Genomic DNA, 21,064 nt, shown 5'->3' with positions numbered 1-21,064 from the left:
TTGTTTTTCAAAACGTTTTATTGCATTATATTTGGTACCTTATGTTTGACAAAGGAAATTACATCTGTAACTGCAGGAATAAGAAGCTGGTCTGTTATTGAAAAAAAATCTTGGGCCCCTTAAAAGTTACAAAGTCTTGGGCTTGCCTGAAACAACTGAGCAAGAAATATATTCTTAGAAATGTAGGGCTTCAAGTATTACAAACCTGTGACACTGTGGAAAAGTTCCAGAGGTATCTAAACTGCAGCACTTTTTTTTTTTTCTGCATAACGTGAACAAGGCCTGCTGAGGTTTTAAACTATTAGTCTCTTGATCAGTCAAAATGGTAGTCAGGAGTTCTCCTCTTTGCAACTTCAAGCCATAGTATGTTCTCATTTTGTTTTCACTCTATGTGAAAAATGCATGCTATCTTTCTAATTAGTTGGTGCCACATCACAGTGCATAATTTTATTTGGTTCTTGCATTACAGTTTTAAAAAGTTTGGCCAACCTATGCTGATAGGTTCATCTCAAGAACAGCAATGTTGATTCTCCCCACCCCAACCCCCAAGTTTAATTCAAAGAGAGAAATAGTTTTAACTGGTTCCTTCAGTTAAAAACTGTGGTGCAAGAACACCAAACTGATCGTGTACAGTGAATTTCAGAGACACAACAAGCTTATTGAACACACTATGTTTCTTAATTCTGCTTGATATCTGTATGTCCCAGCATCCACAACATAACACATATGTTGCAAGTTTCTCTGTATATTCTGATTCACATTGCATACTTCCTATGGACAGAATCATCCCCGTATCAAAATCAGTCGGATGCTAAAGCCCCATCAACTCTTTGTGCTCAGTGAAAGAATCCAGTGCTAAAACAGCATTTTTGCTGTCTGAGATAACAGTAATCTCACAAGACAAATTTAAAGTAATATTTCTGCCACACACCTGCTCTGAGGGCTATACACCTCCAGATTTCATATAAATTAGTTTAAAAACATGGGTAGGTAGGTAAGGAGAAGGGTTTTTTTTCTTCAATTTTAGCAGCTTTTAATTTTTAAGAAACCGAACAACCTATATCCAGTAATATGTTAGATATTTTATATATATACTTTGTCAGCAGGATAAAAAAAAAGTAAAACTATTTGAAGGCAACATTTTTTTTCCTTCTGTTCTCTGTGTAAGTTAGAACAATTCAGCAGGTGCGTGACAAAAATATTATACACCAGATATGGTCCAATGTCATTTTTTTCCAATAAAGTTGTTCATATTTCATTGGCCAGTTCTTCAGGTTCTGCAGAACTATCTCCATTAACTGTAATCTTCATATCCTCTTCATAGCCAGGGGGCATGAAAGCCAAAGCATAAGGGAAAAGCTTATGACAATTTGCTCTGTAAGTTTCAGATGCTTCTTTACAGTCTCCAAGGCTACCATCACATAAAGCTTCTAATACCTCCATACAAGTCTAATTAAAGAGAAAAATAAAGAAGTGTTATGGTTTCTTAGACATTCATCTGAACACTCACAAACCAGAAATACAATACTACAAAGAAAACAAACTCCAAGTATTGTTTTCAGGTTTCTATCAATACCAAATGACTTTTTTTTTAACTAGACACAGCATGAAATACCAGTGTAGTCTGATCCCAAATAATGCAGTTTAAAAAGGGATTTAAAAAACAGCTAGAAATCTTGACTGAAAATGAGAATACTAATTTGTCCCATTCCTTACTTGCCTAAAAAAAAAATTGATCCTTACTAGTTGGCAACCAAGAACCAGGCTTACTTGCAACTAAATGTGTTTTTTGGGTTTGTGATGCCTGCACCCCACCGCCCCCATCTTGGGATACACTGAACATTTCAGCAATACATAACATGCATTTGAATTTCAGTGTCCGCAAATAAAAACAATGAATCCCGAATATATACTAAATTTCCTAATAATGAGTTTTGTGAATGTGCTTTCAGATAGAATTGGAAGAATTGTGGAATATAATTAACATGTAAAAATAGCATCAGCTGAATAACCATAATTAGATGTGAAAACATTTCTAGTAGGGGAAAAACCCGATTTTTACATTTAAGGATATGTATATTTAAGGATATGTGACTTACTGAAGTGTCTGTAACTAGTGAATCAAACCAAATTACCCAGATATTATCACATCCTTCAGATATATCTGCAGTTTCACACCCATTTTTGTTCATGATTTAGAAAAGAAAAAGGAGATTTCCTGTTTTTTTTTTTCCCAACTTGCATTCCAAACACAAGAAACCAACCTACTGAGCTTCACTAAAGCCCAGCAGCATTTAATGTCAGTCTATGTCGTGTATGCTAGCATTAGCATAGTGAGCTAGTCTTTTTCCACTCCTCTGACATTTACTATAGCTTTTATTTGTTCTGTGTATTGAGATTAACTGCTGTGTCCTCCTACTATGGGGTTATGAAGTTCTCTTCAACAACCCCTTTTCCTCACATTTGCTCTTTGCGACACTGGCATCCACAGAAGGTCAAATATATCTAGATTTATGCCTGCAAATGTGCCCTGAGACAGCTGGTCTTTACTAAAATGAAATGTAATAAATTGGATCTCTTTGCACATGAGAATGCCTTTCAATGAATGCCTAGACTCCTTCAGATTCTCATTCTTTTAGGGCACTTCCGATTTCCCATCTAAATTTCAGTAGAACTCCAACTCTTACTTTATGTTGGCACCAAGAATGCTTAAATTGAACTTTTTCAGTTTTATCACAATGCTGTGTATATCACCTTTATACACTGCTGAGTCAATAAGTGCTTCTCGTAGTCCTACCAAGTTAACACCTCTAAAACAATCAAGCATTTTTGGTTACATTTTAATCTTTCCCCAGTTCAATTCCCAGAATCCTACTCTCAGGCAAAAACCACAGCTATGAGGCAAAAAGAATGATGTTGAAGGCAATTTAATTTTTGTTTTCTAAACCTATTGATAATCTATCTTAAGCTCTTTGAGACTGCTCAAACATACAAAAAAAAACCCCAAACAAGAAAACAGTTTATGAAAACTGCTAAATATGTACTTAGGATATAAAAGACATGAGTTTGTGTCCCATAACGAGATCACAGCTAGAAAAAGGATCTGAATCTTTAACATCCTAAGCAAGTTCATAAATCATGGCAAATTGTCTTTTCCTATCTCTTTTTCCCCTTTGTTTTGTTCAAAAATTTAGTTGTGAATTTAAAATCCTTCACAATTAAAGTTCTGTTGAACCCAGTATTTATCCAAAGGGATGTGTTTTGGAAAATGCTGATTTTTGCCCACAAAAGAATAATTTTACTAGAAAGTTCACCAATTTTACTTGCACTAGATCTAAAAAATTCTTGAGTCCCCAGACATAAAGAGCATAATAAAGAAATGAAGTGCCAGGGGAACTGAGAGACAAAATGTCCTGAAGTTTGCACAGCCTGCCAAGGAATCTCTCGAATACTTAATTAAATGTGCTGGACACACTCACAGTGATGCCAAAGATGATGATTTGACTGGGATACAGAAATAGTTTAGAAAAGACTACAAAAAAGAAAGGACATTTTATTAATTCTCTGCTTTGTCAGGTAAGGTTCTGCCAGTGTGTGGTCATAGGAAGAAAAAAACATGTTTATTAATTCTTTATAAGAAACATAAGAAAAGATACTAAAAAAAAAATTATCTTCTCTCGAATACTTTGAATTGCAAGTCAGAACTGAGAGCTTTCCCTGATGAAGGTGGAGGAGCAGGGAAAGGGGCATGGAGGCAGTGGCACAGGGACATTATTCCATGACCACCAGAATGGCGCAGAGTTTCAAAATTTTATAAGCTTTTTACTTAACTACATACTAAGGCCAAAACGTGCATATGCACCTTTTATTAAAACTAAGGTAATTCACATGGCTTGCAGGGGGATGAATATTGAAAGCCTTCACAGAGTTTGAGCCACTCTTAAGTCAATCTTTTTCCTATGAATGTTGCCTGTGTAACAGCTAAAGCTTGGACAGGCTACAATCTTTTCTCATTGGGGAGCTTTAGCATCTTTTGCCATGTGAATTCTCTTGTGTTTAATAAGCTTTCCCATTACCTGTGGCAATCACATGGTTTCTGCTGCTAGCTATCTATTTTCATATTATGACAAAACTAAATTAATTTAAATGTGCAAAAAGGACATTAAACATTTTGGTTCAGATGAACGTGATACCCCTTTCTCTCACATGACAACCCAACCTCCTTACCATAAGGCACAGCAGTCATTTCAGCTTCCTCTTACCTCCTAATTTGCATAAAGCTTCCATAGATATATCAGAAGTTGTTTACGATTTATAAATATCTGTTACCTGAAGATTTCTGTTAATGAGGCATTCATCCAGGGTCATTGCCAGCTCCACTGCCCTTTTCTGACTGGAAGGATCTAAATAGTACATCATTTTGGCAGCTACAGGAAGAAAAATAAGCTTTCATCACCCAGTGGATGACCAAAAACGTCTATATACAAACAAAAAAGAGATAAGACGACTAAGAGGGCGTACTGAACTCTACAGTAGTAGTTCAAAACGGAACCACTTGGAGCATTAAAACTTGACACCTGAGCAAGTAGAAGGGTAGCTTTAAGTCAACTATTCAATGGTAGACAAAGCATTAAAACAAACAGGCATTGTCTATACTGCAGGGTAGCAGCATTTTGCAGTGTACTGTGGAATCCCAGGTAGTGAAGATAACAAATCAGACCTGCTGCAACACACTACAGTTCCCTCCAGCACCACTGCTCACATCTCCTTCACACAGAAACTGGGGCACAGAAGAGACGTGGACACAGAGCTCTTATAATACGGTGTCAGGACTCAACCGGGACACAGTTCCAAGTCCCACGGCACAGATGTAGTTGCAGCGACTTGATGCCAGAAAAGATGCAAGAGTAACTCACTGCTTTTTGTGGTCAGGTCTGAGCCCAGACTGAGCCACAACAATAATGCTGCTCCCCTGCGTGGTTTATATTCTGTTCCTCATGTGGTACCTGCTGTAATACATGGTCACTATTGACACCGATAGCCTTTTGTAAGAGGCAACCAGCACCATCTAAGATCCTCTTGTTAGGCATACCAATAGTTCTGGGCACTACCTGGCTTGCTGAGCACTCGGCACATTTCTCTCAGCAGTCAGTCTCTTCAAATACATGTATCAAAAAACCTTTGCAACTCGGAAATACTACTTCACATACCATAGCTCATACGAACTATTTCACAGATGCATTAAATACCGTTACAGTCTTATGATACATTCAACATGCATCAGAAATGAAAACAGGGCAGAGAGGTCCAAAAAAAATCTGTATTTTAGCAACACAGAAAAAATTAAAGAAAGCCACAGACAACCTGGTGGTTATGTTGTCACAAAAACACAAACTGAGAGAAGAAAAGAATTCCTGATGGAAAGAGTGATTTTTTTACATCACTGGTGCCAATACTGAGATGGCACTGCTACATAAGCACAGAAATTACAGAAGCAGGGCAGAAAAAGAATAAAGGCAAAATACCTGATAACCTATGTGGTAGTGAGTCATAGTTCTTTTTAAGGAAAGCTTCATTGAAGTTCTTTGGATTAGTTGCTCCAAAAAGCCGATTCATTTCTTGGTTTAACACTGTTCTAACTGCATCGGGCAGATCCTTACTTTCAGATACTGTTGAATTGGAAAAAAGAAGTTAATTGAGGTAAGCACAGGTAATCCCAGTAAAATCTACTTTATGCATTTATTTTAATATTTGTCATGTTTACATTATTAACATAATTGAAAATCTCAAAGGAAGATGCATGAAATTCAAAAAGGTAATTAACTGGATCTGGTTGAAAAAAGCTTAACTGTGACAAGTTTTCTGATGCTTAAAAAAAGCCAAAGCCTTTTTACTCAAATACACTCTCCCCCTTACTGATTAAAATCTATTAGGCTCAAAGACTGAAGTCATACAAGTCTGTTCTTAAGTGTATCTACTCTGTAGCCATCAACAGGAAGGATGACCTTTGGGGCAAGGGAAGGGAGAGAATCCTTCCAACCTTCTAACAAAAAGGACAGAATTCTACGACTTCTCCCAGCATGCCGACACAGACTGCCTGCAGAAAAGCCAGATGCCCCACTCTGTAGTTCCCATTTCTTCACTCACTCACTCTTTCAGGGGTTCACCATACTACTCACAGTATTAAAAAGACTTACTAATAGTTATTGGAATAATTACTAAATCCAGCTGCAGTCATAATAAACATACTTAATTTTAGCATGAATCAGTTGTTTAAAAAGCTTTCTAATACGTGTATTAAATATTTTGAATTAATTGTGCTAACAGTGTATAAACTAAAAAAATCAATGACTATGCGGGTTAGGCATCAACTGGAACATACAGATGAAGGCATATCAAACTGATACATACCACTGCTGAAGAGATGAATCATACACTCATGAAGCCAAGGATGACTGGAATCAATAGCAAAGGCTCTCTTCACAGACTGAAGCATCAGAAGGAACTTCTCTGGAAAAGAAAGTGTTGACAAATGTTCAAAAACCTGTTATTGGAACTCACTGCATTATGTTGCAGGAGTATTAAGTGTCTGAAATTAGAATGATCAGAAGAAACTAAAGCTGAGTGTACTGCAACAGCCATTTTTTCTAACATGCATTTATTTAACCAGTGAATTAAGCCTTTTAAACTAATAAGTAAATATGAACATAATAAGTTCTTAAAGCATAATATTTAACCAATACAAGAATTCAAAAGTCTAGTGTTTCAAAAAAACAGTTCTCATTAGCAACTGTAAACCAATTCTTTACAGCGTGTAGTTCTGTACTACAAATAACTAGGGCAAACGCAAGCTGGGAGAATTAACTACAGTCTCATTGCTTGTAGATTTAAACACAGCAAAGAAAGTGGATAATCACCGAATGTTCAAACTTTGGTTTTTCACAGACTGCTCATGGCTCAGGTGTTGGTCCACTGAAAAGTTGTGTGTGTCAAAAGGGACTGACTCTTCCCACCTCATCAATAATTTTTGCTTAAATTCTAATATACATCTTTATGAACCGCAAATTGCTTGCTTTCATTAGTTGTCTCGCCTACCTTTTCGAAAATAAATCTCGAAGGCAAAAAGATGCGTCTCTATTTTGTTCTTCACTAAATTCTTCAGGGGTGTTAAAAATTTAATGGCTTCTTCCAAAGGTGCTTCAACCTACAGATTCAAGGAAGTGACACACAACTAAGACACAAAGTTTAAACCTAGTAACTCTACAACAGAATTAGCTATTTCTGAGTCACATCAGTGAGTTACTCTCATAAGGCAATGCATAAGGAGATGCTTAGAACCTCTTCTGTTACACATTTTGCATCTTTCACTCAATATTAGGGTCTAAACACAGACTGACAAGTCTAAAAAATTGCTTTGTGACAGTTACAAATCACATTTTCCTATAGAGATACAAGTCTTTGCGTTCTATCATACATCAGTAGTCAACACAGCTGCAGCTCAACCTGCATTGTAATGGGCAGTATGGCTCCCCATGCCAATCTACACACACGGGCCTGAGATGTTGGTAAACAACGACTTTATGCCCATGACAGAGTCGGTTCATGTGAGCTTCAGACAGGTTCCTGAAAGCTGCCAGGTCACGGCGACGTTCCCAGCCAAGATACTAACAGCAAGCCTGAACTAACTAGATATTGATCATCGTCTCCTGGTCTTAACTAGCGTAATGCAGTAAATGGACAGCTTTAACACAAATTAATTCTGTGCAAGGATTCTTTGCAGACAGATCTCTTGCATCTAGAGGTTAAGAGAATTCAAACAAGAACTGTCGGTTGTCCTTGATATTTACATTTTTATGAATATAAGCTACGCTCTAAGAATCAGATACAAAATTTAAATGTTGTCTACCAATAACAATTTAGTAATGTTGAAGCAATATGCTTCATTGCAAAAAACTGAGTTGAGGACAATGATGGACACCTTATGGAGTTCCTGCTAACCATATACTACAGCAGTTTTCATTAAAAAACTGCATCATTTATATGTGCTGTTATGAGTTTGCATTCATCAGTCACAATCGTGCACTTAAACTATCTGGAACCTATAATAGAACAGATTACAAAGCCATGCCTTTAAGGCCAAAGCAACATATCCAAAGAAGTCTAGGGGCAACTGTTTCAGGAAAGCTGTTTGCAAGTGACCAGCTATGTCAGAAATGGTCTTCAGGCACTAGGAACTAACTGAATTTGGAAGTGCCTATATCATGATTCTGATATTAAATTTGGAATATAATTAGGGAAGATTTGCCAAAGGAATGCATTATACAGCTGCAACTATTCTCTATAACCTTGGGGACTGCCTAGATTTTCCTGGGATATCCCATGACATCCCTCTACTCCACAACTCAATTTCAATGCATGCCATTGTGACCTTTTCAACCTTAACTAGCACTGCAATTACAAGTGCTGATTCTTGCAATCAGTGAGCTAAACAATAGGAATACAAACAATATTCTTAAATGACTAGTCAAGTTTAAGTCACTTACTTCCTGGCTACAGAGTGAAGTTCACTGTCTCAGCTTTCAAATATCATGCCCTCCAGAACCAATAATACTAATTTTATGCGTAATGTGAAAATACCAAATACCGTATCTAGCAGTACTTGGATACTATACTACTATTACTATAAATTAATTTTCCCAGTCTCTCTCTATTTTTTTTTCATTATCTTTTCCCACATTTTTCAAGTGTTTTCCTGCTCCTTACAGGTACAACTTTTAGCACAAGAATAGTCTTCTGGGTCACCTGCCCTTTATGTATCTCTACAGTTCCTAATCCAGATCTCAAAATCCATCTCAGTCCAGTCTACCCCTATTTCCAAACAGCTTCTTTATCCTCCCCCTCCCCCCTTCAAAACAAATGCAAACAAATGCTGTTAAAGCATTCAGTGTTTCAATGTCTCCTGTTTCACAGATTGTCTATGCTTAATAAATAAAAAAATATTATGGGACATAAAGAGTGAATGATAATCACCTTACATACAGAATAGAAAGACTTCCATCCGATCAACTAGAAATAGGGTATAATCAACAAGTTAGTGCAATACACACATGAAGATAATTCCACCTGTAGCAAATGTCTTAGTTCAATCGCTGCCTTTGAAAGCTAGGCACAAAAGCTGTGATTTCACCACATTACTGACAGTATATCCAACAAGCTATTCCTAGAAAAGAATTATTTTTAAAGTGCCGCCTGTGAAGAGAAGCCATACAAAAAATAAACACGTTATCTGAATGGCTTTCAAATTATATGTATGCTCACTGTAACTTTTCTAGAAATTTCTATGACTTTATTATTACATTAGTAAGCACCTTTGCCAATTTCTCAGGGATAAGTTCTTCTTTCGGTCCTCCGATTTCTTCATCATCATCATCTTTCTTCTTTTTCTGATTCCTTTGTTGCTTCTCTTTCTCAGCATTCTTCTTCTCCTCCTCCAGCTGTGCTTTCTTTTGCGCTCTTCTCTGTTTATTTCGTAGCTTCTTTAGCTCCTTGTCAGACATATTCGCTACACACGCAAAGGGCAAAACCAGACAATGTTGATGTCTAATATTAACAGTCTCAATCAGTTGTCAGACACCATCACCTTCTTTAAACCGTATCTACTAACCAGTAATGCTACTGTTACCTTTGTAAAAGCTTAGTTAGTATCAATAGATTATTGTACAGTCTACACTGCTGCTTCATAATTCACAAATTCCATTGTGAAATCAGGGCAATGGGAATTAGAACAATAGTATAACATGCTGAAGGCGGGACAAAGTAATTACTACATGACTCCACAAATCCAGTGCCAGGAGTAGAAGTACACACCAATACACATTGATTTATTCCTTCGGCATTACACAACACAAGTTATGTTTAACGTAGTAATTAAATGCTCTAACAAAAATAAGGTGAAATAGTTGCACTTTGGCATAGTCAGTTCCAGCTTTGCTTTTAATGCCCTACAGACATCTTACATTTGATTCATATTCAGATCCTCTCTTCCCTCCAATTAAAGCATGGAGAATTAATTTAAAATACATCAGAAAGTGGATAAAAGAAATTCTATTACACTTCTACTTGTCTTAATTTGAACCTGAAGCCACATAAATGAACTGAAATGAGAAATATTAGAACTTGACAAATTCCTCTTGAAGGATTCAATAGCCGCTATTCATACCACTTGAGGTGCCCCAAGCCATAATCACTTAAGTTACTCTCCAATCAGAGATGGGGGGGAGGGAATTGATTTAAAAATTATTTTTACATCAGAAGCAAGAGGTGACAAAATTTAAGTTGCTACCTAGTCAAATTTTTGCGTACTGATAAAATGCTTAGAAAAAGCTACCACCAAGCACACCTGCTTCAATCTGTTATTTCATGGACCAACAACCATGAGAATTCCATGTTTTCTCAGCCATTTCATAACACAAATATGTTTTTACTTAAGAATTACAACCAACACAATATAAACCATCGTTTCACAATAACCGAAATAAAAACACGTATCAGTTTAACTGTCAGTAGAACATCTACTTTTACATGCAGGCCAAGTTACAATTTGCCTACTTTGAGTTGTGACAAAACTCTTATTTTTGGCTACTACAGTTGACAACAGTTGACAACTCTAAGAATGCTGGATCTTTGTAAAATACCCACTCATTAGCAAAACTGCATATTTAATAAATCCTAAGGGTTGAATACCTGTATCAGCCTCGTGCTCTTTATTCTCATCTGTTAAGGGATTATCATGAAGTTTCAAATAGATCTCTATGGCAATTCGTGCTGCTTTGAAGTAGAATGGATGCTGTCGAAGTACATCTTCTAGTTTTAACAAGTCCACATAAGACCTAAGGGTAATCTTCCTCATACAGTAAGTGTGAAAGTCAAACTGGTCATCCGTGATTTCTACAAAATGCTAACACAACATAACATAACGTTATTTAGCAAGTATTAGCAATCAGATACTAACCTTGACTTTTTAATACACTCTCCGCAAAGGAGTAATTTAGTAAAAACCTGCTGTTTGACAAATACACCCTAACTTTTAGATTTTAGAAACGCGAGTTAACAAAACCCTCCAAAAATAAAGTTGTGGTGAAAAGAACAGAAGGTATCTTAGGTCAGAACCAAAATACACCCATTTCACAATCTCTTAATAGTAACTACCCTCTGACAATTTGCAGTTTAAGGGACAAAGGTTCTACATTCATTGTATTGAAACAGCACTTGAAGAATTTTTCTGCTATGAACTCCTCTAATTTTTTCAGTCAAAAGTATAATTTTGACTTCCATTAAATACTGTGGCAATCAATTCCACACTTAAATCACACATGGTGTGAGAAAATACTTCCTTTTGTTCAAGATCTGCTTTCCTCACTGTCACCTGACATCCCCTTGTTTTTGTTTGAGAAGCAGTGAAAAGTCATTCCCCTCTTCAACTTCTCCACGTACTTATGATCTCATACAACTTCATGCTAAACTCAGTTGCTGCTTGTCAAAGCTGAGGATAAAATACTAAGCGTGGCAAGCTAACTGCAATCTCTTCATGTCAAAGTTACTCCATGGCACATATTTTACTAGCACATTTTTAAGGAGGTGTGATATTCAGATGTAAACAGTACAACAGATTTATATAACTGAAAAAAATTATTACTTCTCTAGTCACTTAATTCCCAACACTGTCCTTTTGACTGCTGCTGCACACCAACACAGAAGTTTTTGCAGCACTGCCTATAATGATTCCAGGATTCCTTTCCTGAGCAGCAATAATTCACGTAAGACCTTTTACTACTTATGCACAGGCAAAGAATTCTTCTTGTCCCTCCTTCACCACCTACACCGTTGAACATTACGTTTCGTGCCCCAGTTTATCATTTAAATTGAGACAGTGCAAGTGGTGTCCTTGCACTATTCACACCTTCTGTGCTCATTTATTGATATATCAAACAATGGAGACCCTAGACAGATGCCTTAGTAATCTCCATGATAAACTCCTTTTCTTTAAAAGCTGATTATTTGCTCCTACTCTGTTTTCCCAGTCATGAACCAGCTATTAAATCCATGAGATCAACTTCCCTTCTTTTTCTGAGACAGTTTAGATCCTTCATGGTGTGAAGGATGACATCAAAAGTGTTTCTGAAATCCAGAACAGATTTTATCAACTAGACTGCCTTAAGCACAACTGGCACCTCTAAAAGATTTAAGAGGCACTGCTTTTTCCAACAAATGCTTTGTTGATGGTTTCTGAATACAACATATTTGTCTATCTTAATTCTGATCTTTACTACACCTTCAATCAATTAATCCAATAAAAAAAATGAAACATAGTGACTTAATTCCTTAGAAATGTTTTTCAGGATGGCCTAAGTCAGCTCTTCCATTTGCTGACCTCTCCTGGTACCCAAGACAATTTACAAAACTAGTAGTTTCTTACACAAATTCTTTTAAAAGGATTTCACACAAATTTATTTAAAAGATTTGTGTGAACAGAATATGGTCCTGGCGAATCCCTTTGATTTGTTCTAATCTGAGAATATTCCACAGACTAGTTCCCTCTGCAGAAAAGCATCAGCGTTGAAATATCCTTAAGCCTATTTGCAAAGAAGCATAGCCTCCTACTAAAGTTCTCCTCTTTGAGCACTGCATTTACACACTCAGCTGTCCAGTCTTTTTTCTAGACCCTAATGCGCTCAAAAAATAAAAAACCCACACCCATACTTATTTTTTTTAGAAGTTGTGCATTCAAATTTTTTTGTTTGCCTTACTATGGATCTGCATTTAATGTGCAAGTAACCCCCCTTTTTGGATACAATTTCTACTTTAAGAAGTCTTTATATTTCTAATAGCTTCTTTTAAACTGTAGCTTAATATTTTTTTTTTTTAAAGGAGAAGATATTTAATATTTTTGATAGTTTTTTACATTTATTCTCTCCCTCTAAAATACAGTGGCTTAACAATAACCAAGGTGACATCCTTCCTTTAGTGCTGGGCTTGTCAGCTTAGCCAAGTTCTTTTTGGACTTAAGGTACACGTACTCTTGGTTTGTACCCAAATACCTGTTTTTATGTACTCTGCCAAAAATAAAATTATTTCTGAGAGTTTCCTGTTCTTTCCTGGATCTTCAAATGACTTTATGGAATTTCTTTATAATACACAGTTTACAATGGCATTTTTAGGAGGAAATGTAATTTAGTCAACTCACCAGTAGCCAACATGAAACAAAATCTCTCCTGAAGCTACTTGAAGTATACTCTTACTGCTCAGAAAGGAAACATGTTAATACAGTAAACTTAAGCTAGTGTTTTCCAACCTAGGCAGTTTAACTAGATACGTACTCTCTCAATTTCATGGCATTTCTTAAGTGCTTCTCCAAATTTGTTCATTGCTTTGTAAGCTTGCGCACATTCTGTCTGAAACCACATACACTGCATTTCATTTAAGTTCTCTACTGCCGAGGTTCCTTCCTAAAAGCAAAAACAGCATTATTTAAAAAAAAAAAAAAAAAAGGTCTCATTTAATTTGTTAACTGCCATTTCTTTTATCTGGTTCTAATTAAAAGGAGAAATAAAGAGGCTATCAAAAGAATGCTAGATTTCAAAACTGGAGTCCTGAAACTCAGAAACGCCACAGTTAAGATGGACTTGCTTTGTTCATTAATAAAAAAAAAAAAAAATCCTCTATGTTCCACTTACTGGAAGTCAGAAACACTTAATGAATAGCCAGGTAGTGACCATTTAACTGTGACAGTTCCTCATCTTTAAGACAGTAGAGACATTCATTCATTGTTTTTAATAGTATGCACAAGTAACACATTGCAGCCTGAAGAAAAACAGCAGAAAAGTTCTAGCGTGTGGCATGACACTGACACCTGCAGGATTTATTTTTTTTTTTTTAAACTAAAAATGCCATCTGTGTCTTCCAGAGACCTACTGACTGAGCTAAGCATAGTAACTGGCAGTAGCAATAGGTTATTTGTTATGTGATCAGTACTAGAAAGCAGTGGCAAAGCAAAAGGAATTCTGGTAGCTTTGACACTTTCTGATTCAAAAAAGCAGATTGCAGTTGTATTTAAAATCTGGTTTTATATATACTTGCATAGATCTGTAAGACTTAATCATATGCCTTTCAACCTTAATGTCAAAGTCAGCTACTTGGGGTGGATGCAGCCATTCTGACTTTACTCTGATCTTGGAAAAACCAGGCTATTAAAAAATCAGCCAAGAGCCAAAGCTGGGAAAATGATATAATATTCAAATGGAAGGGTAAGGAGAATACCCCAAATTAGAGAGAAAGGCAGTCTTCAAACCAGTCTGATTTAGGCAGCTAAAAATCAGAAAAATTGTTAGTTCCATTTTCATTATGCTTAATTTAGGTCTACTTTAATTATTGTTTTTTAATTAAGAAGGTTGTATTTGAGCACTAGACATAAGATCAAAAGGAGATGAAAGAGATTACACAGAGCAACATCATCGAATATTTTTAAAGTTCATTTTTGGGCAACTGGTATGCTTGCTTTTTTGGCATCATCTTAAAGCTGCTTAAGGCATTGAGAGAGGTCAATTAACCTAGATTCATACGAGTTTTGCATCAAAAACTCCACATAAGGCTACTGAGCTTATACAGAACAGAACTTTCCCTCCCTCTGTGTTTGCCTGCACACAGCCTCCACTTCACAAAAAACCTTCAGCTTTCCTTTTATAAATACCCACCCCACGCCATTCAACCCACCTTACTCCAAGTTTCCCCTGCTCTTCAAGAGAGAAGAGAAAACCGGGACAAACAAACAAAAAAGGCTTTACTTCCCCAGGTAGTTTTCAACAGCTTGTTGCCTGCTTCCTGCTGACAACACATAAATGATATTGCCAGTATTCTAAAACTAATTTGCCAAATATTCTGGAAAGACTACATTAAGCTGTTTTGACTTTCAGTTATGAAAGAATAACAGCAAGAGAAGTCAATTAAAAAAAAGTTAACTAACCTGTGAGACCATCAAACCTATCACAATGGGTTACTGCAGGGACAAAAACTGCTGCATGAAATTAAGCAATCTGCATAATCCAAACTTTTTCTGCCAGCTAACTGGTGATGGGTAAACAGCCGTTAAAAAAAAAAAGAAAAAAGAAAAAGATACAGTATGCAGCTTCCCTTCATCACTGTTAAACATGGCCGTAGGGATGAAAGCTTGTTCACAAAAGGAAGACATCTCAGAAACCCTCCCACTTAGTAGCCACACAGAAATTTTGTTCCAAGAGAAGTCTGAATTCTCTAACTTACTACCGTTACAGAAAACTGAGAGACATGGGCAACTTTATCAGACCTTGCAAGGATCCTATAGAATCAACGTTAAACCCAAAGTCTACTCTGAAAAAATAGTTTTCTGAGAAGTTAGCACTAAAACAGGCATGCTGTGTTTTTCCTATCTGGCAAAAATGATCAAATCCAAGCTTTAGAGTTTTCACTTAATACTATGGAATCATGCTTATCCAAGATTAATTTGAACCCTGATACTGACTACCATTAGTGAAGCAAGCAATCATAGTTGCTCTGAAACAGAACTTGAAGATTATAGTAAAGGTGAGTAGAAGGTTAACACACAAAGTTATTCCACAAGGGATTAGGCCCACATTATTCAAAAGAGCTATAGTTAAATGCAACAAACCCTCGTAAACTTAGAACACATTTCTTCTGCTTCTTTAATGGAGTTTGCTTTCAACATATATTTTGCACATTTGGAGTTGATAAATCTGTCTGCTGTGTCCAAAGCCTGAGCCTCATCCATCCACCTTGCAGCTTCTTTAATATTTCCAGCATGCTTAAAGAGATAGAAATTCAAGTTAGATTCAGTAATTGTAAAACATGCATGTTTTATCTACTCACTGTTTAATATAATTAGTTAATTTTTTAGACTTTTTTTAATAAATAGCTTTCTTCAGGAAGGCAACAGATCTTTAAAGAAAAAAAGCAGAAAAATTACTTTCCCTCATTATGGAATTATAGGCACTAGTTGTTTTTCCTGAAAATGCTTAAAGAACACTTTGGATAATCCCATTCTGATACAATCTCACAGTGTAGTTGAGAAATTTTTTTCTTTAGTTTAGTTTTTTATTAGTTGTTAAAAAAACAGGGGGTAAGAACTGGTGGAAGACATTTAAAACATCAACTAAATTTTTTAGTATGATTTTTAATATAAAAAACATAACTGTAACTGAGAATTCACATTTTGCAGTATATTTGTCCTTTATTGACTTAAAAACCTTCATAGGGCGTTATTCATATGCAGTAAAAAACCCAAGTAGCCAAACACCACCCTTATCTAAAAACCCACTAAAACTCACTAAGTAATTTTCCATGGATTCTCCATGTGTCATGCTTAATACAAGCTTTCACACTTCAAACGTTCATATCAAAAACATTATAGGAAAGTATAAGCATGTATAAAAGTCTTCCATCATAACAAACGAATAACCTCTGGTCACCAAGAATAAGCCAAACTTACCTTATAGATTTTTGCCTTCACAAGGAAGAGTTCTATCAAAGTGGGAGTACTTTCTATAGCAGCATTTATATATTCTAGAGCCAGGGATGGCTGTCCAATTTTATCATAATGTTGAGCCAAATAATACTGGACCCAGAGTAAAGTGGTTGGAGGTTCTTCTTTACCGTCATCTGGAGGGAGAAAAATTGGGAGAGGTTTTTGTTCAGTTTATTAACATGCCAGAAGCAGAGTGCTATACATATAATTCTACCTCTGTATCCGGCTGTCATACCAGACCTGGGAGTGCTTCCAAACACCTGGGTCCAGGTAAGTCCATTAACTTCTAAGTCTATGGTTTGACAAGACCTGAGCATATACTGTTCCCTTCTCATACTGTGGTTTTAAGGGTAAGGAAAAGCAAGTCAGTGGGTCAGAAGGGAGTTGCATTTTGTTCCAACTAGTCCCTTAATCACGGCAGCCAGATGTGCAAGACTGCAGTGCATGATGTAGAGTTCTTATTTAAAACTGTTTTAGATAAAGGGTATAGCAAAGAGTCCTGCTAAACACAGTAACAATGTAAAGGATTTCAGTACGTTCAGCACTTACATGTTTTCAGTCCATAGACTTGAGAATTTTTAAACAAAACTGGCTGTCTGTTCCAAACCCTAGCTTTAAAAAGATTTTCCGTCTCCACCTTTGACAAATTTATCATCACTGTTCACCTAAATGTATCCCAGAAAACATTCCTATACACAATTCAGTTTTGAAAGTTAGAGCGCTCTGCTTGAATTCCAAACTACTACTGAAGTCTTCGAAGTTAAGTTCACTACTCAATTTTGACTGTGAAGCGTAGCACCTTGCAGGGGAGGAAAAAAGGGACGGGATGCAGAGGGGGCTCTAGTGCTACCAGAAGATTCTGGTTCTTCAGTTTATGATATAACTTAACCATGCAATTATATGCATTTGTTCATTTTAAGGTAGCAGAAAATTGTTTATTTGAATGAAATTTAATATCAAAGCAAATATTGAATTGAACTGAAATAACAGTAAGCTGTTTCCTTAAACCAGAAAAGCACAGATGCGTTTGAAAAGCTCGGACAAATTTAAATGGGTATTAAGCGGCCATATTGTAGCCTATAGCATTAAATTCAAGGGAAAACTGTAACAGGCAACTTAGGTGACAATTTCGTAATGAAGTATTGCATTAATGTTTCTGCAAAACAGGGAAATAACTGGTTATAACTTTAATAAAAATATCTTTAATAATTAGGATTATCTTGTAAAGTTTTAACGTATATTGTCATTCATGCTATCTTGATTATTACACCATTATAATCCATCTACCAAAATTTCAAGGTATTGAAATTGTTGATACTCTATGCAGAAGTTTTTTTCTTGGAGATTTTCTGTTACGAAGCCGTTGGGCAAATGACTGAAAAAACATCATAAAGCTACCAGAAAAGAAACAATGAAGCCTGGATTCAATACATGTGGAACCATACCTCACAACAAAACAGTTGTCAGTCAAAACCTGGAAAACATTTTTTAACTCAAACAAAACCCCCAAGAACACAAAACCCAGCCCCCACCAAAAGCTCCAAAACTCCATCCCCCTGAAGACTGTGCTATCAGTATCTATTCCTTTTTGTTTGACATTTCTGTAATTAAAGATTTAACATCGCTTTCAAATTTCAGTTTCCTGGACAATGATAAACCCAAGTCTTGAAAATAGAATACTTGAACTCAAAACTGCAAAGATATGACCAAATTCATGGATCCATGAAAAATTTTTAGAACAAGTGACTGGACTTTGAATACAGACTTTCTATTTGACAGCTTAAATCCATTCTAAGGATGGCTATCGTTCAGTTCTGTGTTAGGGAAAAAAAGGAAAAAACCCCATCATCTCAATTTCCTCACTCCCCAGATCCCCTGCCTCTGAATGGTCATGTAATGCTTACACCAGGCACTACTTCCATTAAGTACAACAGTCTTAGCACTCACCATTTGGGTTAAATAACCTGCAGCTTCTTAGAGAGGTTTCATAACCTATCACGAGCTCTTCTATGATTGCCACCTACACATGCAAGACAAGACAAAAAAAAAAAAAAAAAATCTGTGGGCAAGATGATATTTTTGTTTCAATTTGAACTACTTGGTGTTACCCAAACTAGTTATTTTTGGTAAAAGAATTGTACAATATCCGGAATTACAATACATATGGGAATGCACTCAATCTCACCTCTCTTTTTAACAAATTAAGACCAAGCTTCCCTCGGTTAACACTTATACAGCTTATAAATACTAAACCTTAGTTTTCTACATTTACCAACTTGGCACAAGGCTATGTATGCTTGTACTTGATTTTTTCTAGATACACTAGGCCATAATATACAACGGTGCTGATGGAGTGTGCACTGAAGAAAAAAAAATTTTCCTTCATCTCTTTAATGCATCCCAGCTACGAGGTAGAACATGTAAAAAGTGGGGGGAAAAACCTACCTTCTCCTTGTCTTTATATAATGACCTCAAGGTATTGAAGACTGGTGGGCAACCTTTGCTGAAATTCATCCTTAGAAACTTGTCCAGACATTCCTTAAACTTTTCACCTTGAGAGGAAAAAGACCTGTTGATTTTGTTTTACCACACATTACTCGTCAATTGCAGACTGTTTATGCTGTTAAAACATTAGTATCTAAGAAACACGAGTGTTGATCACTACCTGCTCAGCAAAAATGCACTTACCCGACAAAAAGTTTAATGGTAATCTTCTTGGAACTAGTCCCCTTGGGTATTTAGTCCAGGCCTCTTCATAGATTTTTAACCTCTCCATCATATTAGCTGGAACAGAATTTTACAGTTTACTTTTTCCTTCCTTTTTAGGAAGAAGGGAAAGGCGGGGAGAGGGAAGTGATTTATATCTGGTTAAAAAAAGAATCAGTATATATAGCAACTAATAGCTATATACTTCCTAAATAACATTAATTTCCATTTTATTCTTTTTAAAACTGCCATACTACATGATTTCAGGTATTCAGTATCTGTAAATTCCTCTTCCAGCAGTGGAAGACTAACTGCTTATCTCTCATCTTAAAAAACAGTTCCCGCATTATCACTGTGCTAAGATCTTCAACAAAGAAAACCGTTCAGGAGAATCATGTCTGTTTTTCCAAAACCTGTATTACCTACAACGTAAGATATAAGATAACAAAGACAGTAAAAGAAAAAAAACTAAATTAAAACTGTCTTCTAAGAAATAACTCTCTTCTTTCAACCGCACACAAAGATTACTGCATTTTTGTGTTGTTTTGCTTTTAATTAAGACAGGATAACAATACAAGAAATACTTCCAGACTTTCTTAAAGAAACATTATGACAATATGTACACACTATGACTAAAAACTAAAAAATAGTTTTATTATTTGAAGCAATACAAGTTTTTTATCCATATAAAAATTCCAAATGTGCAGAAACAACTTCTTTACTACAACATATCAAATCATTACCTGGTTTAAGTGCCTTTTCTAGGCCTTTGTAGTAGGCCCAGTTTTCGGGATTTCTTTCTTGCAGTCCTTTATAGACTTCAACTGCTTCTTCAAGTCTGCCAAGCTGAAGCAGGAGTTCTCCTGTATGAAATCCAAGAAGTTTTAAATTAAGGTAACAAGATACTGAAGCAGTGTAATATTAATCACTCTACAGTAAAAGATTAGATAATCCTTAACTCCATGTAGATTCTAATTTCTTAGAAAAAAATTATCACAGTGCCATCACAAACTAGCTGACAGGTAGGCTTTTAATTTGATAATAGCTACAATTACGATTCTACAACTCAGCCAGTAACTCTTGAAACTTACTTGAAAATTTAATGTTAAAAGCAAGATGCACATGTTTTTTTCTCACTTACTGAAGTGACTGGTTACTTTAACGCAGTTTTTACTATAGAAGGCAATTAAAAGCAGTACACGGTATTTCATGTATATAGCATCTTGAAAACCAAACTGAAACTGCAGAGCTGCAAATAAAAGAATGGTTCTTCAGTCTGGTATTTCATAAAACTAACTTCAATTTTTTAAATCAAGCCATTGATCTGATTAATGAATTCTCAAGATTCTGCAAGCAAGTTTCCTTTTAATGATACTTCATTATAAGATGCAACTGTTAAAAGTAAAGTCTAGATCTAACAACTGTTTAAAGGATCTTTGCTAATGCTGGAGTTGCAACAAAAGTCAATTTCCCTTTTCACAATGGGAAACCATATTTTACAAAGGTTTGCTATTGGCAAATGTTAGGCACTAAAAGATTACACACCAGAGGTGATACAGTGTCATTCTAGATTAAGGTAAGATTTTCTCATCCAGTTTCAAGAGGAAAATAGGAGTCAGCATTACCTCTCTTCTTCCCTATGTCATGCAACTGACACATAATTTTGTCAAGAGAAGCTGCTTCCCACAGATAGGATAACTTGAGGACTACATGCAGTATCTAATGCCAGGCAAAACATCAATGGTTCACTCACTGAGAATGACAGAATCTGGAAAATAAACCTAA

General features: G+C 36.0%; 1 protein-coding gene across 2 annotated transcripts in view; it reads right to left on the bottom strand.

Moving 5' to 3' along the window:
• NAA15 (N-alpha-acetyltransferase 15, NatA auxiliary subunit) overlaps window positions 1-21,064 on the bottom strand; it is a 41,516-nt gene continuing 20,452 nt past the window's right edge. The window contains exons 7-21 of one of the 2 annotated variants that reach the window (XM_052815666.1): window positions 20,023-20,142; window positions 19,262-19,357; window positions 19,019-19,125; window positions 18,521-18,593; window positions 16,538-16,707; window positions 15,701-15,853; window positions 13,377-13,505; window positions 10,744-10,957; window positions 9,369-9,562; window positions 9,031-9,066; window positions 7,096-7,204; window positions 6,412-6,510; window positions 5,526-5,669; window positions 4,330-4,427; window positions 1-1,449 (exon numbers count right to left, since the gene is read on the bottom strand). In XM_052815666.1, coding sequence (XP_052671626.1) covers window positions 1,249-1,449; window positions 4,330-4,427; window positions 5,526-5,669; window positions 6,412-6,510; window positions 7,096-7,204; window positions 9,031-9,066; window positions 9,369-9,562; window positions 10,744-10,957; window positions 13,377-13,505; window positions 15,701-15,853; window positions 16,538-16,707; window positions 18,521-18,593; window positions 19,019-19,125; window positions 19,262-19,357; window positions 20,023-20,142 — 1,943 coding nt within the window. In that variant the 3' untranslated portion in view covers window positions 1-1,248. The remainder of the gene's footprint in view (window positions 1,450-4,329; window positions 4,428-5,525; window positions 5,670-6,411; window positions 6,511-7,095; window positions 7,205-9,030; window positions 9,067-9,368; window positions 9,563-10,743; window positions 10,958-13,376; window positions 13,506-15,700; window positions 15,854-16,537; window positions 16,708-18,520; window positions 18,594-19,018; window positions 19,126-19,261; window positions 19,358-20,022; window positions 20,143-21,064) is intronic. The other variant, XM_052815675.1, reaches the window with a different exon arrangement.

Source organism: Harpia harpyja, chromosome 2 (genome assembly GCF_026419915.1).
Source record: "Harpia harpyja isolate bHarHar1 chromosome 2, bHarHar1 primary haplotype, whole genome shotgun sequence".
NCBI lineage: Eukaryota > Metazoa > Chordata > Aves > Accipitriformes > Accipitridae > Harpia > Harpia harpyja.
The sequence above is the reverse complement of the archived record's forward strand: the minus strand, read 5'-3'. Positions and strand labels throughout refer to the sequence as shown.